Source organism: Lutra lutra, chromosome 5, assembly GCF_902655055.1.
Source record: "Lutra lutra chromosome 5, mLutLut1.2, whole genome shotgun sequence".
NCBI lineage: Eukaryota > Metazoa > Chordata > Mammalia > Carnivora > Mustelidae > Lutra > Lutra lutra.
Genome location: NC_062282.1, coordinates 121,587,960 through 121,613,384, shown reverse-complemented (window position 1 = coordinate 121,613,384; position 25,425 = coordinate 121,587,960). Strand labels below are relative to the sequence as shown.

The 25,425-nt window shown below is 42.2% G+C and overlaps 1 protein-coding gene, 1 long non-coding RNA gene and 1 other non-coding gene across 15 annotated transcripts in view; 2 read left to right on the top strand and 1 right to left on the bottom strand.

Moving 5' to 3' along the window:
* The window catches only part of CAST (calpastatin), a 112,022-nt gene extending 95,524 nt beyond the window's left edge, over window positions 1–16,498 (bottom strand). For 11 of the 12 annotated variants that reach the window (XM_047730377.1, XM_047730378.1, XM_047730384.1 and 8 more), the window contains exons 1-2: window positions 16,272–16,498; window positions 2,794–2,856 (exon numbers count right to left, since the gene is read on the bottom strand). In XM_047730377.1, the coding sequence (XP_047586333.1) occupies window positions 2,794–2,856; window positions 16,272–16,346 (138 nt within the window). In that variant the 5' untranslated portion in view covers window positions 16,347–16,498. Of the gene's footprint in view, window positions 1–2,793; window positions 2,857–15,628; window positions 15,786–16,271 lie in introns of those variants that run through there. The other variant, XM_047730380.1, reaches the window with a different exon arrangement.
* LOC125101463 (small nucleolar RNA SNORA28) lies at window positions 990–1,112 on the top strand. The gene has a single exon (XR_007127861.1). It is a non-coding gene; the product is annotated as a small nucleolar RNA SNORA28 (small nucleolar RNA).
* A 208-nt stretch (window positions 16,499–16,706) lies between the features above and the next one.
* LOC125100286 (uncharacterized) lies at window positions 16,707–23,480 on the top strand. Of its 2 annotated transcripts, none has more exons than XR_007127490.1 (4): window positions 16,707–16,915; window positions 17,860–17,887; window positions 18,936–19,039; window positions 23,428–23,480. It is a non-coding gene; the product is annotated as an uncharacterized LOC125100286 (long non-coding RNA). The 2 variants fall into 2 exon arrangements; XR_007127489.1 differs by lacking the exon at window positions 23,428–23,480 and adding an exon at window positions 21,292–22,295.
* Window positions 23,481–25,425: the final 1,945 nt, after the last annotated feature.

Sequence of the window (25,425 nt, the reverse complement as noted above, 5' to 3'; positions counted from 1 at the left end):
CAAGTACAAGAGTTATAAATCTGAATTTCTCAAAGCATTGTGAAACAATACCAGAATTCCTTGAATGGCTGATAAAGAAAAGAAAAATTCCTTCTTCCTTTCTTTGAGGTGAAAGTTCAGCCTTTGGTTTCAAACTTAAAGTGCAGTCTGCCTCTTGGCTGCATTTATGTCCCCTTGGCTGCATTTATAACAGAGGTCCTTATTAGTTTCCTCAAGCCCCTTATAAACATGGAAATAAGGTAGTTTTTAGCCTCGTTAGGAAAAAAAAACAAAAACAACCTAACACTGGGCTAGCAGTTGTTGCTAAACCAACAATGCCTGTACATTCAAGATATAATACTTAAGCTTTTGCATAATAACATACTTGGTGATATATGAACTAGCCGACTATTCATTTGACCACAATAGAGAAGATTTCCTTTTTTTGTGTGAATAATTTAATCTCAACTAATATTAATAGAGAATAACATCCAAAATTATTATTTAGAGATCTGGAGAATAAAGAAATATTATAGTTTTGAAATCATAAATTATTTGATAGATAACTTATCTGGGGATATATTTAAAAGGTCGGGGAGAGGGTACCTGGGTGGCTCAGTGGGTTAAAGCCTCTGCTTCGGCTCGGGACATGATCCTGGGGTTGTGGGATCGAGCCCCCCCCCCCCACATTTGGCTCTCTGCTCCTCCTCTCTCTGCCTGCCTCTCTGCCTACTTGTGATCTCCATCTGTCAAGTAAATAAATAAATAATCTTAAAAAAAAAAAGTGGGGTAGATAAGAAGCTGAATGACACTCTATAGATTTTCATGCTAGTATAAAGGGGAAAATGTGTTTTTTTCATATGGGAGTATATTTTTTAATAATTTAACCAAGAAACAGGATAAAATCTTAATAAATGTTTACTCTTATTTTCTAATTTTAAAGAAACATCTGCCTTCCATGGATACAAAAAATTCATTACAAATGTGCTTGTGAAGAAATAATCTATTTCAAGCAACACTTTGTGACAGATGATCGAAGTTGTCTGACGCAATCTAAGCCGTCTAGGCAAAAAAGTCTCACCTATTCCAGCGCTTTCCCCATAAGACCAACTTGTTACACAGACTTAAACAGTGTAAAATAAATAAATAAATAAAATAGAAGTTATTATGGAGGGCACGTATTGCATGGAGCACTGGGTGTGGTGCATAAATAATGAATTCTGGTACACTGAAAAGAAATTAAAAAAAAATAAAAAATTTTAAAAAAATAGAAGTTGATAACTAAAAAAGAAAGACTCTAAATTATATTTTCATGGGTACTGGTAATGAAAATGACAGTAGAAAGTTCAGCGAACCATAGTGCAGAATCCATAGAAGGTTCTAGCTATAACAGCTTCCTTATATATTGGATATATCAAAATATATTAAATATTACAAAATTGCGGAAAAGAAGAGCAAAATTTCTTTTTTTTCTTTTCTTTTAGAGATTTTGTTCATGTATTTGTCAGAGAGAGGGAGAGAGTGAGAGACAGAGACAGAGCACAAGCATGGGGAGTGGCTGGCAGAGGGAGAAGCAGGCTTCCTACTGAGCAGGGAGCCGGATGTGGGGCTCCATCCCAGGACCCTGGGATCATGACCTAAGCCGGAGGCAGACACTTAACTGACTGAACCACACAGGTACCTCAAGGATCAAAATTTCTAAAAACATTTTGATAATGTAGAGAAAAGTATAATGATCATTGTATGCTTTCCGGTACCCTTTGGAAGGACAGCACATTCGCAGGACCTGTCCATGGAGCTGTCGGCCAGTGTTGACAGGGCACATGATGGAGCATCACCCAGTGGAGGAAGAAATTCAGTGTCAACGAAAACTCACCCCCAAGTGGAAAGGCTCCATTTTACTCTTGTTTCCACAGAATTGTTCCAAATAAAAACAGTCTTTCTCTCTCCCATTTGTTTATGAACCTGAATAAGGACAAGCAATCACTGTCCTTCTTCCTACTGTACCCTCGGGAAGAAAGATGCCCTCTTCCACTACAGCATTTGGTTCCTCCCTGTAACTCTGTCATGCCACCAACAAAATATTTAAGGTTCAGCAATTCCTATAGGGAAACCACCCTCAATAACTGGCTTCTATTCCTAAATAGAAACTATTTCTAGGGGCACCTGGGTGGCTCAGTCGTTAAGGATCTGCCTTCGGCCCAGGTCGTGAGCCCAGGGTCCTGGGATGGAGCCCCGAATTAGGCTCCCTGGCTCCCTGCTCGGTGGGAGGCCTGCTTCTCCCTCTCCCACTCCCTCTGCTTGTGTCCCCTCTCTCGCTCTCTTTCTCCATCTCTGTCAAATAAATGAATAAAATCTTAAAAAAAAAAAAGAAAAGAAAAAAGAAAGCATTTCTAAAGGTTCTTTCCCCAGGAACACTTTATTTTTTATTAAATTTTTTAAATTTTTATTTTATTTTATTTTTTCAGCGTAACAGTATTCCTTGTTTTGCACCACACCCAGTGCTCCATGCAATCCGTGCCCTCTCCAATACCCACCACCTGGTTCCCCCAACCTCCCACCCCCCGCCCCTTCAAAACCCTCAGATTGTTTTTCAGAGTCCATAGTCTCTCATGGTTCACCTCCCCTTCCAATTTCCCTCATACTTTTTATTAATTTTTAATGAGTTATACTTATATTTTTGAATCAAATCTTAGTTAAGACTAAATTTGCCAATACTCTAGTAGGAGCTCTTTGCAACCTCCTTATCTCTTTCAAGATAGAATTCCCAATTAAAAGCAAGAGAAAAGGAAAACCCAGTATTGCGGGGATTACCTCATCTGATCCTTTCTTTTCTCCTGACTTGGAAGGCGATCCACTGTTTTTTTCACTGACATGCTATAGAAATATAAAAAGAAAAGAAAGAAAGGTATGTTTAAAAGAAGGAGGTACTACCAGGCAATATAATAGTGACTTTAATCCCGAAGGGCTAAATACGTAGCCTGTAAAAACAAGGACCCCTTTAATCTTCCTTCTGAAAATGCTGATAAGCCTACAGTGACACAGGTAGCTTTCAAAAATCAAGAGGAGCTGCAGACATTCATTGGGAGTGCGGAGAGTCAGTCTGTAACTAACCAGACACCGATCTGATGGTGCTTCCAAGGCGGCATCTTGTCTCCTACAAAATGCCTCACGCAATTTTAAAGCCCAAATTGTCAGTGTGGGAGGCATGTGGTTCCTCGTGGAGTTGTAGTGTCTACGGACCATGTGTAACCTAAAGCCATACTTAAGCCCCAGTTCAGCAAGGGCTCAAGGGAGAACCACAGCTTCCGATTTAGTCTGCCGTCACTTCTGATGATTCTTGGGAATTCCTCGGAGTTCTTCCTCGGTTATCTCCCAGGAAAACAAACCCTGCAGGGGGACGACCATCCCCACAACAACTTCTATTTATTATGGCTTTTTGATTTCGTTATGCCCAGCAACAGAATTATTTTTCTCACCAGGACAGTGGGAATGAAAGCAAGTATTTTTATGTGGCACCTAAAATCTTCAAGTAGCTAATAGAGTCATTTGTCCTGATGATAAGATAAAATAAGCCATAAAATTTATTGACTTTTGTTGAAAATTTTAAAAAATATATATGTTCCTGAAAAGGGTTACAAAGAATTATTTCGTTTCTTGCACATTGTGGGATATGCAAGAAAGTGGGAAAAAATAACCTAACTATAAGGAAATAAAAGTTCACCATTGGGTTCAATCCCAACCATCTTCAGTTAAGCCAAAATACAAAATTATACAACATTCCCCAAAGCGGGTCATAACCTGGGGATGTAAGTCAATGGAATTATTTGAATTAAGAAGAGTGGTAGTAACAGTAATACTAATAATAATAATTTATATCATTCTTTATTATTTACTACAATACAGATTCTTATTTGATACAAAAAAAGAGGCTCATGTGATTTTTTTAGGGATGAAAAAACTAAGAATAAGAACTTACTGATCTTTCATAAGGACACAGACTTAGTGAATGGGACAGTTTGCATAGCAGGTTTTCCAACTGTCACTATTCCATGCTAAATAGAATAAGGTAATATTTTCTTTAGTCACATCAACATGTATTTTAATTAAAACATGAATCCAAGAAATATCAGACACATGGATGAAACCCTGCATTAAGAGCTCTCTGTGTGAAAAACTAGGAGGAAATCACTTTCATATATGGAAAATTCTTCCCAAAATGTAACACTGTCATGGATCAGTAAATGGAATCCACTCACTGAAAAACCCCCAGGTTTTTGTTTTGTTTTGTTTTAAAGATTTTATTTATTTATTTGACAGAGATCACAAGCAGGCAGAGAGGCAGGCAGAGAGAGAGGTGGAGGCAGGCTCCCTGCGGAGCAGAGAACCCGATGCAGGGCTCGACCCCAGGACCCTGGGATCATGACCTGAGCTGAAGGCAGAGGCTTAACCCACTGAGCCACCCAGGCGCTCCAAAACCCCCAGGTTTCAAGAGCTTGGTGAATGAAGCCCAGTACAGGGCCCGTTTCACCTTGTCCCAGTCCATAGTAGAGGGCAATCAGTATTGAGTAGTTAATGAATCTGGAAAAAAAAAAAAAATCTAAAAGCCCACATATGTATCAGTGCTAGATGGTGAGAGCTAAGTTTTCGAAGATTCCTGAAGGCCAGACTAAGGGACAGAATCACTCACCATATGCAGATAGAATTTAAGAGGAATGGATCTATAGTGAGAGATTTACTTGAACTGTCTCTTCCAGAAGTGGTAAATTTAGAACACTATCACACTCATTATTAATATCTTCAGATCCCTATCTTTCTCAGATTAGAGGCAGACAGTAGCAACGAAAACATGCACTGTTTTACTGAGTGTACTGAGTGCCTCCTTCACTCCTCGGGAGCTATTAATAGTCCACTTTGGAAAGGAAAAAGCCTAAAGAGGCAGTTGCTCTTGTCTGCTAGAAGGTTCCCTGCATTCCACAAGGTCTCCCTCTGCTTCCTGTTCCATGGCTAATATATATTATGTCCCACGGCCCTACAGTAAATGTGCAGACAGCCCTTTCTTCCTAAAATTTAGGTATACAGATGCTTTTCTTTAAAAATTTTTAAAAGAGGCCCCTGTCTGGCTCAGTCCCAAGAGCATGTACTCTTGATCTCATGGTCATGAGTTAAAGTCCCACATTGGGCATACAGCTTACTTTTAAAAATGAAAAAAAAAAAAAGTAAATAAAAATTTTTGGAAAGTCATTTCCTGGGGGTGTTCCAAAATTTCAGTCCCTCAGACTAACCAACACTATCAGTTACTTGTTTCCATTTAAATGCTCAAAATCCCTCAAATGATGTAGGTTCTAAATAGTTTGAGAGGGATATACATGATAAATACTTTTAAAAATGTTCAGTTAGGGGGCGCCTGGGTGGCTCAGTGGGTTAAAGCCTCTGCCTTCAGCTCAGGCCATGATCTCAGGGTCCTGGGATCGAGCCCTGCATTGGGCTCTCTGCTCAGTGGGGAGCCTGCTTCCCCATCTCTCTCTCCCTGCCTCTCTGCCTACTTGTGATCTCTCTCTTTGTCAAATAAATAAATAAAATCTTTTTAAAAAATGTTCAGTTATAATGACAACTTAGAATAAATATGTACTATAAGAATTGGTATTTTGTGATTTCTAAAGAAGTATTTGCTCTCAGTAGAAAGCTTTTTTTTTACAACATAAAGAAGTATAATGACATAAAAAACACAATCAAATGAGAACATTTTTTAGGAAACTTATGGATTTTATCTTCCCAGGTTGTTGGTTTTTTTTTTAAGATTTTATTTATTTATTTGACAGGTGTCCCTCTTCCCAGCTTTTTTTAATCCAGTTTTTTTTTTTTTTTTTTTTTTTTTAGTAGGCTCCACACCCAACAAGGGGCTTGAACACATGACTTTGAGATGAAGACCTGAGCTGAGATCTCAAGTCAGATGTCTAACCAACTAAGACACACAGGGGCCCCAACCCACCCTTTTATTATAAAATTTTTCTAAAGCACAGAAAAATTAAAAGAATAATACAATGAGTACTGATATTCTTACCACTTAGATCCAGTAACTACTAAGATTGTTGCTACATTTGCCATATTTGCATATATTATAGACGGATCTATCTCTCTATCTGTATTTGGATATGCACCTGCATTTGAAAGTAAACTGAGGGTATCCTAAAACTTTACCCCCCTAACCATTTCACTAAACATCTCCTTAAATTGAAGAATTTTCTCCAAGTAACTCCAATATCATCATCACGTAAGAGAATTAACAAGAATTACCTAACACTACTTAATTTCTAGTAAATAGCAACTTTATGAATGAACCATTGCCCTGACCATTTTTCAGGGCTTAGTCAATATTCAGCCATCTATTAGCAATGTAATATCAGTTATATCTTTTCCCTGAGAGATAGTCAAAGTGTCTGATTTTTTATTTATCTTTAAAAATTTATTATTATCATCTTTTTAAAAAATTTGAGTATAGTTAATACAAAATGCCTCATTATTTAACTCGTGGCATAATTACACACTTTCTACATGACTGAGCTGGATGCAATGAAATATTTGGGAACGATTACTGTCAGATTCCATCCGGTTTAGGAAACATGCTGCAAGAGGCAAGAGAGAAAACCGTGTCCACTACCACGCTCAGTGGGTGGGGTGGGGAGAGGTGAGAGAAGCATGGAGAAGGAAAGCACTGCTAGGTCCAGAAAGAGAACCACAAAACTGGTAAGCCCACAGAGGACTTTTCTGATGAGGAAAAGGAAACCAGTATGTCCCAAGCTTCTACTTACTCTGTGCTAGCCTAGTGCTAACCACTTCCCGTAAGAGATCCCCTTCACTCGCCACAGCAGCTCCAGAGGTCCGTACTGACGCCTCGTTTACAGATAAAGAAATCGAGGATCTGAAGGTGAGGTCCTCCTCCATCACACCACATATCCGGATTATATTCTATGGGCCAGAGACTGGGCTACTCTGGACCTAGTGAAAAGCTAGCAGAGATCTTGGGATTCACATCAAGAAAGACTCAATCCAGTGCTCTAAAATGAAAACTACAAACCAAAATAGAACCTCCGGATTCTGAAACTGGTTTGCTTTACAAAACGAATTGAATAGCCCTGTTTGGGGGGGGGGGGGTACCTGGGTGGCTCAGTCCTTAAGCATCTGTCTTTGGCTCAGGTCACGATCCCAGGATCCTGGGATCCAGCCCTCCATTGGGCTCCCTACTCAGCAGGAAGCCTGCTTCTCCTTCTCCCACTCCCCCTGCTTGTGTTCCTTCTCTCACTGTGTCTCTGTCAAATAAATAAATAAAATCTTAAAACAAACAAACAAAACCAGCCCTGGTTGTAAATTCAGTCCTGTATTAATTAGCTGGAGACGGAAAGACAGGAAGCGCAGGATGCCAACCCTAATGCAGTAGAAACTGCATGTGGAGAATAAGGCTACAGAAGACAGCCAACGCGTGCAGTTAAGATGAAAGAGGCAGGAGTTCAGAAGCAAGGAAAAAGCAGACAAGGGACTCCACCATCTTCCCTCAAAAAGGAATAATATTCCAAACTGTTTTCAGCCCCGTGGATCACTGTGTGTTTGGCAAGCAGAACTGCCCTCTGTCCTCATTGGAGGAGAAAGATTTTTATATGCTTAAAATCTTCTGCCACAGCAAACCCACAAACCTGTCGGGGGTGGGGGGGTGGAGATCAAGAAGAGCCAAGAGCAGTAGGACTGGCAGCCTGTGAGCGCCCCCCAGCGGAAGACTTGTGCTAGTGAGCCATCTGGGCACCCTCCCCACCACTATCCACATGCACAAGGGCATAGGTAACACAGAAGAAAATAAAAGCAAACTTCTACACATATATAAAAGATAAAAGACAGAAAAAACTGAGTTTCAACAAGTGCAAGCCCAACTGAGAGAGTACAAATGCTGTGTGCTTCTGAAATACCTTTGCTTCTTAAAAAAAAGTCAGAGTTCTCTTTTAGGGGATGACAAAAACATTCTAAAATTAAATAAAGTGATGCTTGCACCACTCTGTGAATACACTAAAAAACATTGAATTGTACTGTATGTTTTGGTGGGTGAATTCATAGTTTGTGAATTATATTTTAATAAAATTGTTTGAAAAAACAGTAAAGGTTATTTGAAAACAACTCAAAAATTTTTCTTCTTCAACTTGCAGGCAAGGCCACAGAGATCAATATTTGCATGTCCAGTGACAGCTGTGGCAAAATCATGAAGCAATAAAAGGTTATCTTGGTGCCTCTGGACTTTCCTCATACACAGAGCTCAGCGGCACACCATCGTATATGGCAAGAAAAGCTCATTTGGGGGTCCTTCTGAAAGTCAGAAAGCCCTCATTTAGCAGTGGGTCTCATTCTTCAGTGTAGATCACAAGCACCCGGGACCCTTGGAAATACTCATTCCAGAGTGTAGGAAATTAGTTTGTCTAGAGTTGGGCGTGAGCATAGGTGTATTTTCCTAAGATTTCCCAGCTGATCCTAATATGCAGCCAGGACTGGAGGTGACTGGTTTTGAGAGATCTGTGGGCACGGTGACAAGAAGCAGAGGGCTCTGCTCTTCAAACCACCCCACTGAGTTGGCATCCACAGGGAGATTCCCCTGGTCAGGCAGGCTGGGCGGCTCTGGGGTTCCTGGGTAAACTCTTGATTGTTCAAGAAAGGAGCACAGTGCCCTGTGTTCACACCAGCATTTCCTGACTAATTCTGAGCCTTGCCCTATTTATGGCACATTGTATCTTCCTATCTGCTCATTAGTCTCGATTTTCTTAGTTTCTTAAGCAAACAAATCAAAACTTCATTTTATACTCTCTTGCTTACTGATTCCTTCATAAATGTATATTTTGTCTTCCCAACCAGAGGGCAAGCTATTTTCTTATTTTTTCTGGCCCTGTGGTAGGGGAGTGACAAATACTTCTTGACTGAATGACTGTTATTTCTATAAACCTCTAAACACTGCCTGAAAAGTCCTTTTGCTCCATTCAGGTCAGTAAACTAGATAAAAAAGAAAGAGGTTCCTCCCCCTCATCCCCCCCCCCAAAAAAAACCAGCTTGAAAAATTAAAAGATAACGTATAAATTGATATTTCCTGCAAAATCCCCTAATATTATTCTTGTGTGTATTCTGCTTGCTAAAACAGTAATGTTCAAGCAAACAAACAGAAGGACCAAGACGTAAAGTTGTTTTTGCTTTAAAACCATCTCCCTGGAGCAGCTCTGGGCCTTTCTACCCTCAGGTAAATTCCTTGCCCTGGGGCCCTGCTCCCTGTGCTCCCTGGACCAGGGATATTTGGGATAGATGGTCTCAGGCTTGGGAGACAGAGACAGGAGACTGGAGGTGGTGAGAGGGTAGCCTTTCCCCTTCCTTTCTGCCTCTGGAAGGCTCTGTAGTAATGTCTTCTGCAGGAAGGGCTAGCTGCAGTTGGGAGTTTCCACAGGGCGATCCAGCTCTCTGCTAGTCCTTTCTGCATAGAAATGATAGCAGCTTCCTGAAATTTCTAATCTCTGGGTTGCCTCACCCTCCCCAGTTGGCTTCCCATCCTCTTGTTACCTGGGTAACCAATTCCCTGCATTCCATTCTCTGACAAACTCAGATGGGACAGAAAAAGCTTGGATGTGAAAGGCTATGTGACCTTGGGCAAATAATTTAACCTTTCTGTTTTCTACTTGTAAAATGAAGCTAATAGTACATAGCCCAGGGGCCGACATATTTCTGAAAGGAGCTGATGTTAATGAGGAGCCTGGCCCATTGCCTAGTTCATTTTAAGAATACAATAAAAGTTATTCCACTCCCTTGTTTTTCTCTGGCATCAACAAGATTGTGCTGAATTATGAAACAGTAAAATGAATAAGAGATGTAAGCAAAGGTTTAAAGGTTTCATTTCCAAGACTATAAATGTTAGAGCAGAGAATTTAGTTTATTTTTTCTAGGTACAAAGCAACCAGGTTCATCTGATAAATTTGAGTATAGTACTTTGTCTCTTATGGTTGTATATTATATTGTCTCACGTTTCCATATTACATCTAAGGAAACAAAGTGCACAGCGAATAAAGAATCCCTTTTCCAAACAATCCATCCAAACTGGTCACAGGTATGACCCTTAAATGCACAATTCCCCATTTTTAAAATACTTCAGGGGCACGCCTGGGTGGTTCAGTAGATTAAGTCTCCAATTCTTGATTTGAACTCAGGTTATATCTCATGATATCAGGGTCTTGAGAGCCAGCCCTGCATGGGGCTCCAGGCTGAATGTGGAACATGCTTAAGAGTCTCTCCCTCTCCCTCTGCCCCTCTGCCCCCATTGCCCATCCTCCTTTTGCACTCAGGCTAGCTCTTGTGCACACTCTTTGTAAAAAAAATAATAAAATAAATAACATAACACGAAATTAAATACTTTGGAACACAGAGGTGTGTGCGTATGTGTGTGCACGCACGTGCGCGCGTGTGTGTGTGCGCGCGCGCCCATGTGTGTGTGTGTGTGTGTGTGTGTGTGTGTGTGTGTGTGTGTGCATGCTGGTATGTTGGTGGGGCTGGGAGTTAAATAAGAAGAAGAAGTAGTAATATTGTGTGGCACAATACTACCATGTGGATAATTATTAAAGATGATGGGTATATGAAGAGTTCATTATATTAACCTCTCTTCTGTGATAAAAAGTTTTGAAAAAGTTAGACGCCTCTTATCTCAAGCATATGTATCTCCCTAGAGTCACCTAAAGGCAATATCTTAGCCACTTCTCTTGGTTTTCACACTAAAAACTCTTAACTCATAGAGAAGAATAGAGCTGATTTATTTTAAAAAAGTGGGTGAGTAGCTACCATGTGCTAAGTATTGTATGGAGAACAATTACTCAAGAATATAAGTAATAAGTAAATATAAGAATATATATAAGAATAATATATAAGAATATAAGAAATAAGTAAAAGGTCTGGCCAGTTAATACATGGTATCTTTCTGCTCCTCTAAAAACATTTGTTATCAAATTCTAAAATTATAGGATAATTTTCTGGGATTCTCATATAAACGACACATATTAAGGATTAACTGCATGGCCATAATTCTGAAATCCCAATGTTTCTCCTAAACCCTATGTATGCTTTTTCCTAACACTTGAACATTCTCATGGGTAAGTCAAGATGACACTGTTAAGGGTATGCTCCTTTTGCCCAGTTTTCAGAGGTAGCATCGATTGCTTCTTTGCCAAGTTCAGCTTCTGGGATTTACCTGGAGTAAGACTTTTAGAATTTTCTCTAAGTCAGAGATGCCATGAGAATTTCAACAGTTACTTTGTTGCTTTTGGAGTAGTCATTAGGATGCACTTGTGATTTTTATTTATGAGAAATGCACAGTTGCTATGCCCATGGAACTCTTTTTTTTTTTTAAGATTTTATTTATTTATTTGACAGAGAGAGAGAGAGATCACAAGCAGGCAGAGAGGAAGGCAGAGAGAGGAGGAAGCAGGCTCACTGCCGAGCAGAGAGCCCGATGCGGGGCTCGATCCCAGGACCCTGAGAAGGCAGAGGCCCAACCCACCGAGCCACCCAGGCGGTCCCCCCCATGAACTCTTTACAGAACCTGACACAAGGCAGGTGAACAATAATTACCTGTGACCATACTTGGCCTTTATCAAACCATTTTTATGTTCTGTAAGTTCTCAGCAGTCAAAATGAATTCCATGCTTTTTTAAGGAGACTCTAACCATAGATCCCTTTCTCCCTGGGATAAATGCCTCCTCCAAATGAGAAGGCAACTTACATAAATAGTGTTCATTGGGTGGAGTTATTTCACATTTTTCTTAACTGAAAGACACCTGATACATTTTTATGTTTACAATAGAATATGAAAAAAAAAAAAAAAAGCAGGGCACGTGGGTGGCTCTATCAGTAAGGCCTCTGCCTTCGCCTTGGGTCATGGTCCCAGGTTCCTGGGATCAGGCCCCACATGGGGCTCCCTGCTCAGCGGGGAGCCTGCTTCTCCCTCTGCCTGCTGCTCTCTCTTTTTCTCTCTCTCTGACAAATAAATAAAATCTTTAAAAAAAAAAAAGACTATGAGAAAAAAAAGCAACACAGATACTTGAACACAGTGCTATGTATTCAAGCAGATATATGTAAGCCAAATGGAGATTTATTTTTAATGGCCTTAGAGTTTTCATTTTGCAAGATAAGTGGAGTTCCGGAGATAGATGGTGGTGATGGTTGCAGTTCAGTTGGTGGAGCGCGCTACTCTCCATCCCAGGGCTCTCGGTTTGAATGCGACATTGCATGTATTTAAGATTATTTGAACAAATAACACTTAAAAAAATGTGAATGTACTTAATTCCACTTAACACTTACAAATAGTTAAGATGGAAAATTTTATGTTGTGTATATTTCACCACCATAAAATTTAAACAAACGAATAGAACAAAAAAATCTCAAGAAAAAGAATAGAATAAAGAAGGGCTGCTCAGAGAAGGCTTGTATTACACCCGACAACCTGCTCAGAACTAAATGCCTACCCACCCACCTTAGAATCTCAAGAGGCCACCCATGTTTCCACCCCTACATCACTGTTATAAAAAGTGCTTGTAGAATATAATTTACTTTCTGGGAAGTGCCAAAACTGATAAGATAACATCCTCAGATGATACTCTCAATTTAAAAGTCTTATCTGCAATGGGAAGCAAACCAGTTTCGAAACAGCAACCAAAAGGGCAAAGCTGTGTCTGACCTCTATTCTGCCAGACTCTCTAAAGCCTGTGTACTTTTTTCAGAGTCTGTTATTTGCATTTCTTACTCCTAAAAGTCACTGCAACCAAATGGTTTGTCCTGCCATGGAAGGCTTCTGACATTCTTCCCAAACTGGCCACAATGATGGGGCCTCCCAAATGACTGTGCTCCTTGATCATGCCACCACTGGGCTCATGGCTCTAATTAGACTAAGAAACATCTTTAATTAACATGGCCTAATCAAGTCTACTTATGACTCAGGAATGTGATTCCTGATGTCGACCCATTGACTCTCCTTCATGCTTCATCATTATTACAATGCTTATCGGAATTTTTTCAGATCTAGCTTTTTAAAGTTGTTCTGTTGGTTTCTTTTTCTACAGCCACATAATTCTTTGGAAGATGAGATTAATGATATTGACGGTATTCAGTGTGAAAATACACACTGAAATGTGTTTCACTGACTGGCTTTATAGGCAGCACTCCCTTAAACAAACATCATAAATGCATCTTTTAATTATTTTATCTTATTCTGCCTAGATTTTTAAAGTTAGGTCATTCACAACCTTTTTTGGTATTTAAAGGATCTTAATAAAGATATTTTAATTATAGGATTTACCAGATACTTTAATTAGAGGATATTCCAGAAGGATATACCAATATTAATATTAATGTATATATTAATATATACCTAATAGAATATATATGTATACATACATACACATACATACATATATATGATACACATGATTAAAATAAATATATAAATCATACATAGTATATAATTATTATATAAAAGTATATAATATTATATGCAAATAGCACTATATATATTATAGAGTATATAATGCTACATAATTTTATTATATTACATATCATATTGTTGCATATTGTAATTTATATTACATATATGTGAAATACGTGTGTTGTAAATTGGCTCCGTGGACCTTCAGAGGATTTATGGGTGAGCTTTTGTGCATTTGTGTATTTTGCTAAAGAAAATGGTCAGTAGCTTTCATTTAATTCTCAAAATGGTCTTTGATCACCCCCTCATAACTATCAAACAAAAATGATTAGGAAGCCATGTCTAAAGCTATATTGTCTGATACGATAGCCCTTAGCCATTCATGACTTTTGAGTACTTGAAATGTAACAAGTATGAATTACTATAAGTATAAAATGAACCCTGGATTTTGAAAAATTAATATAAAAAGAAGATCTCAAATATATCAATGGTCTGTACTTTGATTATATGCTGAAATAATGCTTGGAATATAGCAGGTTAAATAAAATGTATTATTAGCATTAATTTCACCGTATTTGCTTTTGTTAATGTGGCTACTAGGAAATTTTAAAGTATATATGTGACTCTCACATATATTTCTTCCAGATGGCACTGGTTCGGGAAGAATCAAAGCTCATCACAGGCAGTTTGCTGATTCTAAGAGGCAAAAAATTTTATAGTAGTTCCCAAATTGAATTATGAGAGATTTTAGCAAAATGACAGACTACACCTAAACATAACGAGGTTAGGGGTGCCTGGGTGACTCCGTGGGTCATAACCTGTCTTTGGGTTAGGTTATGATTTCAGGGTACTGGGATTGAGCCTGCACAGGGCTCCCTTCTCAGCAGGGTGTCTGCTTCTCCCTCTTCCTCTACCCCTCCCCTGCCACTCACACTCTCTCTCTTTCTCACATAAATAAAATCGTTTTAAAAATTTTTTTAAAATAACAGGGTTAAAGGCACTGATTTAAACTACCTCAAACATTCCAACATAATATCCTTTAGAGAATCATGAATTTGAAAAGAGAAGTCTGATGTTAACTATGAAATACTGCCATCCATATCTGCAGATAATTCATGTGGTTCTTTTGATAAGAACCTTAGGACAATAATGACTCAAAGCAAACTTTTGCTTTCAGCACATAAATAAGACGCTACATTTTAAAAGCCCAGGAAATGTAATGAGAAACAATTACAATGAAATATCTAAAGGGAAACTGAAATTTCCAATCATTAGAAGTATATGGGTATGGTACTTTGATTCATGAATCTTATCAGTCCTCCCAAACCCTTATGTGGTGCCTATTATAACCCCCATTTTACAGATGTGGAAACAGGTTCAGAAAGGTTGACTCATTGCCCTTTGAGAAAAAGAACTACCGTCTTATCCTCTATTGTGTACACAGTATACTGATTCCAATATAAGGTTTCTCTCTAAAGAGTGTCTGGATCACAATAACCTTGCTTTTCCCAATACCACATGCTGAGAAAGAGGTGTACTTAAACTAAGTTTTTGAAATCCTCACATCAATCAATGAGATATAATTATTTTGACGTTCACCCATCAACACACCTTTTGCGTATTTTTTGTGGAATAAAGTACAGAACAGATCTTGCTCTCTCTGTCTCATTCTCAACAAAGGTCTTGATCTCACTTGCTTCTGCTCCTCGGAGTTTGGGTTTTCTCCTTGCCACCCCTCGGGGTTGCCTCTCCTCCTTTATGTTGGAAAACGCATGTCCGAGAACATCTCCTCTAAAAGTTTAAAGCTTTGCTTACAAGTTAAAAACTCTAGATCTATGCTCTCTGCGGGCTGAGTTCATTTAGGGATCCGCATCCAGGGGCGGAATTCCTCCAGCAACAATTTCTGCCGCATTCAACTTGTGAGCCGAGCAGAGCCTCCTGCATCGGCTCATATCGATTCGCACGCCCGGGCTCGCGGCTGCATACCACAGTAGGGTGAGTCTCGGCCTCTCCCGGAGCCTAACCTCAAGTCCAGAGAGGAGGTCGCACCTGGTCCCCACCCCTTCCCAGCCAAAACCGGGACAATACTTCATCCTCACTCCCGGAAAGGCAAAGGGTTCAAACACATTCCCTTCCCGTTCCTGCCCAAGCACGACCGCTCCTATTTACCGTCTTGTACCACCAGCTTGCGAATGCCATGGCGACAACCGGTTTGTTCTGAGCCGCGCGGCGGAGGGCCCGGCGAGGACGCGGGGTGCGGAGCGGCAGGCGCGGGGGTTATCACTGCGCCTGCCTTGGAGCGGGCGGGCTCTGAGCTCTGCAAGCCCTGAAGCCGTCGGAGGCAGGGCACCTGGGCGGCGCCCGAAGCAGGCCCCGCCCCTGCCGGCTGGCCCCGCCCCCGCCCGATTTGGCTCGAGGTTAGTTAGGGAAGATGCCACGCCCTGCAGCTTGGGCTTTACACCCTAGAGAGGGTTCCGTCGTCCAGTTAAACTACCCCACCCACTCTGGGGGGTCCCGTATGAACTTCCCCGCCCTTGCACCCCTATCCTTATTTCACCCACCTCTCACCGCCCAACTTTTCCCGACGCGGGCTACCCCTGTGGAGCTCGCGCCACGCCCCGCTCACTTGGCCGTGGTGGGGAAAACCCGGCCACCTCCAGCCACCTGCCCTGCGTCGGGCACCGAGCCCCGCGCCCTTCCCTGGCCCGGGTGGGGGGCCAGGCAGGCTACGGCCAAAGGAGGTGGCCCACGGCTCCGGGGCAGGGGTCCTCCCAGCGTTCAGCCCTGCGGCTCCGAGAGGAGCCACACTCACCTCCTGGGGATGGCGGGCCGCTGCCGCGCGCCGGGGCCGCGGGGAGGCAGCGGGCTTCTGGCCCGGCTGAGACATGGCAAGGCCGCTGCAAACGGTGCCTCCGGGAGGGCACTGCGGAGACTAGAAGGGACGCCCGGGCGGGGCGCTCTGGGAGGGAGGGAAGCAGCGGAGGGGCAGGAGGGCGCGCCCGTGAGGCAGCTTTTCCGACCCAGCCCCCAAGCCCGCGCGGGGGCTCCCCCTTGCCTGGCCGGGTCCTCCCCTTCCTGCCCGCTGCTGGCTGCCGTCCCCGCTGTAGCGGTCTGGGGCCCCCGGGGCTAAAACTTAACACCCTCGGCCCGGTTGTCTTCACCCAGAGGTCCTCCCCGCCTCCCCGGACTCCGCGGCTACCCGTGGTCGCGGGGAGGAGGGGCTGGAGGTCTCAGGGTTCCTCCTTCCACTTGCCGGACAGAACTTTCAGTTGTGCAACGGGAAAGCGGGACCAGGGCGTGGCCGGGCCACGCCTCGACCCTTCTCCTTAAAAAATCTCCAGAATTAAACACCTTTTCTGCCGTCTGCCTGCTTTAGTTTGGAGGAGAATTTACCAACCCAAATCTGGCCCAAGCCTGGACCGTCTAGATAAGGAAGAGGATCACAGAAACAAATTGGTCTGTGCATGGGTTTGTGTGTGTGTTTGTGTAGGTGTGTACACTCGCCTGTGTATGTTTTATGTCATCTCACTTTGGGTTTTTTTTTTTTTTTTTGGGGGGGGGGTAGTGATTTTGAAAGCTTAAAACGTCTTATGGGTAGGAAACCTTAGGCTCCAACTCAAACGGAAGAATAGTCCCAGATTTAAACCCTTATAGCCTTTCTGGAGCCTGGTCGGTTTTGTTTCCGAGCCCAAAGTGTTTTTAGTCTTTGACTCATCTTAAACAGCACTTCCTGGTTTGGACTTGGAAGTGAACTACAACAGGCCTGTGTAGAAAATGCTCATCTGCTGAGACTGTCGGCCTCCAGTTTTGCGGGTTTGTGATCGGACCAGCCTGGAAAAGCCTGTTTCCCTGGGATAGGATTAGCACTTTGGACCTGGGGGTGACCGCTCTCTGTAGTGCTGTGTTTTAGACAGTTGGAGAGAGAAAAAGGCGGATTGTAGGAAAAGATTTGTCATGCTATATACTGAGCTTGGCCGGATGAATTCTTGTTTCTCTCTCCCTTCTCATTTTTTGATTTTGACTTCCTTTACTGGCTAGCTGCATTCTTTTTTTTTTTTTTTTTAAAGATTTTATTTATTTATTTGACAGAGATCACAAGCAGGTAGAGAGGCAGGCAGAGAGAGAGGAAGGGAAGCAGGCTCCCCGCTGAGCAGAGAGCCAGATGCAGACCCGATCCCAGGACCCTGAGATCATGACCTGAGCCGAAGGCAGCGGCTCAACCCACTGAGCCACCCAGGCGCCCCCCTTTTTTTTTTTTTTTTTAAGATTTTATTTATTTATTTGACAGAGATCACAAGCAGGTAGAGAGGCAGGCAGAGAGAGAAAGGGGGAAGCAGGCTCCCCGCTGAGCAGAGAGCCCGATGCGGGACCCGATCCCAGGACCCTGAGATCACGGCTAGCTGCATTCTTGATGGAGAGACCAGCAAGGTAGGAATTAAATGCATTTCCTCTTAAAAGGTTTTAAGTATTATATATGTAACTAGTATTTCCAACGAACAGACTACAGTGTGAGAATTTATGCAGAAAAATGAAATAACTTAAAGAGTCTGTCATTGTCCACTCAAGAAAAATCGGTTGGTGGCATGAATTATCTTAATAATTGGGGAAAATATGTCATAAGCCTGAAAAAATGAGGTTATGATTGCGACCAAACACCTACAGTAATTTAAACACACACACAAGCTGCAGGGACCAGAGGATAGGCAGCTCCATCTCTAGGCCAAGGAACCAGAAACATTTCCTTACTTCAGAGCCTACAGGCCCTAGGTTCAGGTTTTAGAACCCTGACTCCTTTATTCTAAGTCTGGAAGAAGAATGATTTGTTGATGAAAATTTGAGGTGTTTTCTAATGGAGTATTTAAAATTGAACTTAAACCAGTCAGTTTTATGATCATTTGGGTGACAACGAAAGATAGTTAGGTATCAATAAGTACACATGTGTTTTGGGACTTTGGGGTTGTCTAGGTTTTGGTGTTTTTAGAAAGGGAGAGGAGGCTTGAGTGGGCAGGCTGGCTGGTAGGATGTGGACTGAAGTAGAAAGGGTGGGGCTGTTCAGGAAATGCAAAAGAGCCTACCGGTGTGGCTGAAGCTGCTGGTCCAAGTTTAGGAGTAATCAATCCATTTGCCCATTTACTGTTTACTGAGAGCTACCGTGCTAGGTAATATAATTGATATCAAAATCTATAAGAGATCATGACATCAGCCTTCAGGCTTTGCTGAAGGGTTGGAAGTCACTTAAGCAGAACAATTATGGGCTAAACTATGCGTTGATGACTACAAGTCAAGAAGAATTACAAATAAGTTGAAGAAGAGGGTGGTGTTTTCACTTTCTCTTGAGGTCAATGAGGAATTTGAACTTTGATACCACGACCAGCAGTTGAGCATCTTAGGGAAGATCATTTTAAATATATATGGCAATTTTTGCTATATTTTTATTTGCACACATTTTAAGTACTTCATTCTTTTATTTACTCAGTAACAGTTTGACTGCAGTGTGTCAGGCTCCACGGAGGTACTGGGGATCTCACAATTTAGGAGGAAAGACCCACAAATTCCCCATCACATGACCATGGGATAAGGGTAAGGGCTGGCAGAGGTATGCCTAGAGCGCTATAGGATCTTGAGGGACTTCTCACTCTGACCATGGGGTGGGCTGTCTGGGGAGGAGGAGAGCTCCAGGGCTCCTTCCTCCTCCCATGCTTGAGTTGATGGAGTTGAAACCTCTCTCGTTTATCCTCCACTTCGTACCTTCTCTTCATCTCCGCTAATGCTGTAGCTGTGCAGGACCTCATCACTTCTCATCAGGAAACACGTAAAAGGAGAAAAAGAAAGACAGGATGGAGTCTCGAGAAAAAAACAGTGGGAAACTGAGAAGGAGCTACAGTGGGGCAGAAGGAAACTAGTAAAGAAATAGGTACCAGAGGCCAAGGGTGGAGGAGCTTCTGAAGTTTTTGTGCCCCCCACATTCCCATTAGAATCCTAACACCCAATGTGGTGATATCAGGAGGTGGGGGCATTGGAAGGTGATTAATTCATGAGGGTGGGGCTCCCTGGGAGATCAGTGCCCTTAGAAAATTTGCCCCAGGAGAGCTCCCTCGCCCCTTCCGCCATGTGAGGATACAAGCAGAAGTCTGCAGCTGGGAAGAGAGCCTTTGCTGGACTATACTGGCACCCTGATCACAGACTTCCAGCCTCCAGAACTGCTAGAAAAACATTTCTGTTGTCTAAGCTCCCCAGCCTGTGGTATTTGGTTACAGCAGCCTGTGTGGACTAAGTAAGACACCTTGCTTTTCAGATCACACTGGGCTCGCATGCGGGGCGGCCAGTGGGGTGGCAGGCGGGAGAAAGGATGGAGATGGAAGGCTGGAGGGGCAGAGCATAAAGAGAGGAAAGAGACCAAACAGTAGATGAAGTATTTTTTTGTTTTTACGGTTACCAAACAAGAACTTCAGTCACCCACATACCTCTAACTAGGCCCGCAGGGTTTACTTCTCATCCTTTACTATCTCATGCCTGCTGATAGTGAACCCCTTGCAAAATACCTTCAGGCCGTGTTCTTCAGCATGACAGAACTTCCTGTTTCTTGTCCACGTGGACCAAAGAGGAGTGGGATCATATCCCCTTTTCAGGGATGTATTCAGGAGGACTCATGGGATCAACCCGTGTGGGAGGGAAGGAAGGATGGGTCAAGGGAGAAGTCGAGTGGGATGCAGATCCAGTAGAAGCCCCCCATAACCCTGAAGGGAATGACCATGACAGGGTGCCCTTTGGAGCAGGTGGGGGCTGGGGAGAGAGGGCTGAGCCCTTAGGAGCCTGCATCACTAGTCCATGGGTATGGCTGAGGGTGAAGGGAGCATGGCTTGGGGGAGAGAGCTGGCTCCCTTAAGCTGGGGCAACCCCCAAAGGGGGCTGAGAGATGAGGGCTGTCTGCTGGTGGCACTTCTAGGAGCTGGAATGAGGACTCTTACTCCTGACAGGAATTCAGGTAGCTTATCACATCCATTACAATCCTCGGTGCGATATAACACCAGAAAACTTTGCAGGTAGGATGGACGGGCAAATTAATATTACTAAAGTATGCTGTCAGGTTGCTATCTAACTAAACATCAGGCCTGAAAATGCTATCCATTTAATTAAATTTCTCCCCGTTTTACCACGACTTTGGCTTTCCAGAAGTGTCACTGAAGAACAATTTGTTTCATGCAGTGGCCATGCTGTTAACACTGACAATCGAGATATATAGAAACAACAATTTTAAATTTTGATCGCAAAGAATGATTAGAAATGAAGACGAAACACTGTTTTAAATTTTCTAATTTTTGGGACGCCTGGGTGGCTCAGTTGGTTGGACGACTGCCTTCGGCTCAGGTCATGATCCTGGAGTCCTGGGATCGAGTCCCGCATCGGGCTCCCAGCTCCACGGGGAGTCTGCTTCTCTCTCTGACCTTCTCCTAGCTCATGCTCTCTCTCACTGTCTCTCTCTCAAATAAATAAATAAAATCTTTAAAAAAATAAAAAAATAATAAAAAAAAATAAATTTTCTAATTTTGTCTAGTGCTTTTAAAGCAAAAAAAAAAAAAAAGATTGATGTATAGGTCTAGCAGCAAACAAGGAAGTAGGTGGAAATCACCCCTATTTGCTAGAAAGCTATAAGCCTTTCTATAAGCTGGAAGTCTTTTGCTTTCCTTACTAATTTCCCATAAGTTTGTAGCTGTCCATCCTCGGGGCTGTGGATGCATGAAGAGAGCTCAGTTCTGAGTCAGTGTATTCCTAGGGCCAACAACTAACGAGTGCTGTGTGAATCATCTCTCTTGCTTGTTTACGTCCAACAGGATGAAGTTCAGATCCCTTACTACGTCCTCCCAGGACCTGCAGGATTTGTCCCGGGCAGCCCCAGCTGCAGCCTTATGCCTTCGTGTGCTTGTGCTCTGGCCCTGCCCTCCTTCTTTCCGATCCTGGAATGTTCTGGGCTCTTCCCCTTTCTGCCTTTGCTCATCCCACCCCCTGGAATTCCCCTCCCTTTCCTTTCCCAAAGTGCTAACTTTCCGCAGCATTGCATTTTATTGCAATTGTCTATTGTCCATATAAAGTCCAAGATACTCATGGCCTAATCCTAAATGCAGTTTATATTTAAAGAAACATGAGTCTGGCATCCCAAAAGTAACTAAAAACATTTCGATCTTTAGGGCAGTCCTCTTACTGCAACTGAAAATGCAAATGCCGGAGTGGGTACACAATGAGAACGCTCAGCAAAACACTTAAAAGTCCTTTCTCTTTTTATCTTACTTCCATTATCTCCCCCATGCTCTAAAAGTTCTTCTATAAACTCTCTGAAAAACAATCAGAAGATGTTATCCTGTCTTATTTCTTTTTCTCATCTCCTTCTGCAATTATGTCATTCTTCCTGGAGGGTCCTGAGGGGAAATCGTTGTGCATACTAACGCATTCTTTGGTCCCTGTCATACTGTTGATCTGCACCCACTGCTAGACTCTGATGAAAAGCGTCATTTGGTCTTATTCACAGAACTTGAGGCTGTGCATGGCATACAATATGTCCTCAATAAACATTTATGGGTGCATAAGAACAATTTGTTGGTTTCTTTCTAGGCTAAACGTCCTTCTTCAAAAGATGAAAGACATAGGCAGGGGAATTTAGAAGGACACTTGTAATTGAAATGGTCTCTGGTCATGTAGGATTAGGTCAGGAGAACTATCTAAACACGCCAGGGTACTAATTCTACTGAATGGCTCTCACAGCTGATAGTGACAGTAAATAAATAAAAACATATAGTCGGGGCACCTGGGTGGCCCAGTGGGTTAAAGCCTCTGCCTTCGGCTCAGGTCATGATCCCAGGGTCCTGGGATCGAGCCCCACATCCAGCTTTCTGCTCAGCAGGGATCCTGCTTTCCCCTCTGCCTGTCTCTCTGCCTATTTGTGAACTCTGTCAAATAAAAAAATAAAATCTTTAAAAGTATATATATAGTAATTACTATGTATTAGAATCTTTTCAGTGTTTTTTTTTTAAGACTTTATTTTTTTATTTGATAGACAAGCAAGGGGAGCATGAGAGGGAGAAGCAGGCTTCCCGCTGAGCAGGAAGCCCAATGCAGGGCTCTATCCCAGGACCCTGGGATCATGACCTCAGCCGAAGGCAGACGCTTAACACCTCAGCCACCCAGCCGCCCCAGAAGCTTTTAAGTTTTTAAGGACTTTGAATATATTTGCATATATTTTTTCATTTCACCCTCATGAAGTAGGAAACATTATTTTCCTCCTGTTATAGGAGAGGAAACTAAGGCCCAGAGAGGTTGAACAATTTATCCTGGGTTACAGAGCTGCTAAGTGACAGTGTTAACATTCAAATCAGGTGGTTTAGTGCTTCTAACCACTTCCCTGTATTTATTCTTTGCTATATACAAAACAAAACTTGTCATAGAATTTGGAGTGGAATGTTTGCATATGGGTGAGATATATGATTCCATGGGGTGGGGGATTGAGATGATATTTTTAAATGAGTGATTTAATATCTGGAGCGATAAAAGTGAATCTAAGATACTTTAGCTATCTGTTCTTCAGAGTGTACCTGGAGAATATAAAAATAATTCTAGTCAGTTATAAAATGTTATATATTATTCATTTATATGATATGTCGGAATATGCAAATCTGTACAGACAGAAACTTGGGGTGCCTGGGTGGCTCAGTAAGTAAAGCGTCTGCCTTTGGCTCAGGTCATGATCACAGGGTCCTGGGATCAAGCCCTACATTGGGCTCCCTGCTCCATGGGCAACCTGCTTCTTCTTCTCCCCTGCTTGTGTGTGCTCTGAAATCTTTAAAAAGACAAAGGCAGTGTGAAGAATCCATATATAGCATTTTAGTATTATGAAAAAATAAAAAAAGATATATATTTTATGAACTTTCGGGGTGCCTGGGTGGCTCAGTGGGTTAAAGCCTCTGCCTTCTGCTCAGGTCATGGACTCAGAGTCCTGGGATCGAGCCCCACATTGGGCTCTCTGGTCGGCGGGGAGCCTGCTTCCCGCCCCCTCCCCCGGCTGCCTCTCTGCCTACTTGTGATCTCAGTCAAATAAATAAATAAATAAATCTTTAAAAAAATTATTTTATGAACTTTCTATATAACCACTAGAGTTCCGCATCGGCTTTTCTGCTCAACGGGGAGCCTGCTTCCTCCTCTCTCTGCCTACTTGTGATCTGTGTCTGTCAAATAAATAAATAAAAGCTTAAAAAAAAAAAAAAAGTCCCCAGTTCAAAGTGAGCTCAGGCCTTCTCCAGTTTCATCCTACACTAAGAAACGTCCCTGGCGAATGTGAATTCTGACTGTGGCATTTATTTTTTTTTTTTTTAAGATTTTATTTATTTATCTGACAGAGAAAGATCACAAGTAGGCAGAGAGGCAGGCAGAGAGAGAGAGGAAGGGAAGCAGGCGCCCTGCTGAGCAGAGAGCCGGATGCGGGGCTCGATCCCAGGACCCCGGGATCATGACCTGAGCCGAAGGCAGAGGCTTTAACCCACTGAGCCACCCAGGCGCCCCCTGACTGTGGCATTTAGTCTAGAAAGAGAAACTACCTTTTCGATTTAGATTGTTTCTCTACAACATTCCTAGGAAGAAAGCCTAAAAAATACCACTTTTCTCTGTGAAGACTAATCTACCTTTTAGGTTATATTTTGGATCCTTTTATGAAAGTTGTTTCTTCTTCCCCTCTTTCAAAAGTCACTTTCAGGGTTTGCCTGAAGACTCACCTCCTCATTGGCCTTTCCAAGATAACTCTTCTAGAATACCGTCCCTTGGCCCACAAAGGTCCTACATTGTCAAGTCTATGCTCCTGACATAACAAACCTATTTATTTCTCACACAGTGAGAAATAATAGATAAATAAATATAATAGAAATAAATAATAATAGAAATAGAAAAAATAATAGAAATAATAGAAAAAATAATAGAAATAAATAAATAACCCATTTATTTCTGTGTATTGAAGCATTAGCATTTAAGTTAGAATATTTTATTTTATTTTTATTTAAATGATAAAATCTTTGAAGGAGATTTTCTTCAATAAGTGTTCATAAGTGTAACAGTTACAAATTATAGGGTACTTATTCTCTGCCCTGCAAACCTGGGAAAGAACACACACACACACACACACACACACACACGTTCATGGTCTCACAGAACACAGAGCCAGGAATTCATCACAGGTCAGACTAACTCTGCAGCCCCTGGCTGTGGGAATCCCCTGTGAAGCCAAGTCTGACTCACCCAGTAGTGACTTCACCTCTCTTGTTCACTGATCTATCCCCAGGGCCCAGAAGAGTATCAGCACATGGTATTCATATTTTTGTTGCAGGAGTTTTTGGTACCTCTGTACAGGAAAGTCTGTGCTATAGAAACAGCCAATCATAAGGAAAGAAGCCCCTCTACTTTGGTTAGTAGGTTGAACCATCTGAAATTGCCTATATCAAAATGTCTAACCTACAGCGGTAGCAATTTCATACAGTTTAATCTTATACAGTTGCTAACAGGATTTAAAGTTGGGGGGCGTCTGGGTGGCTCAGTGGGTCGGGCCTCTGCCTTCAGCTCAGGTCATGATCTCAGGGTCCTGGGATGGAGCCCCGTATCCGGCTCTCTGCTCAGTGGGGAGCCTGCTTCCCTCTCTCTCTCTGCCTGCCTCTCTGCCTACTTGTAGTCTCTGTCAAATAAATAAGCAAAATCTTAAAAAAAAAAAAAAGTTGATAGAAGTTTCAGGTTTCTGCTGCTTGATTTGTTTTTAAAAACAGTTACGTGTTTCATGTCAGCAGCTAGCCTCACATCCCCTGTAGCCCTTGGTTGTTGGCAAGGACAATGCATTACTGTGTTTCTTTCACTGTGTATTCCTGACCTTAGAGGCTGTCTGATATTGCAACATTTTGTTTCAATAGGCATGATTAAAGTTCTTCTCCCTTGAAAGGTCA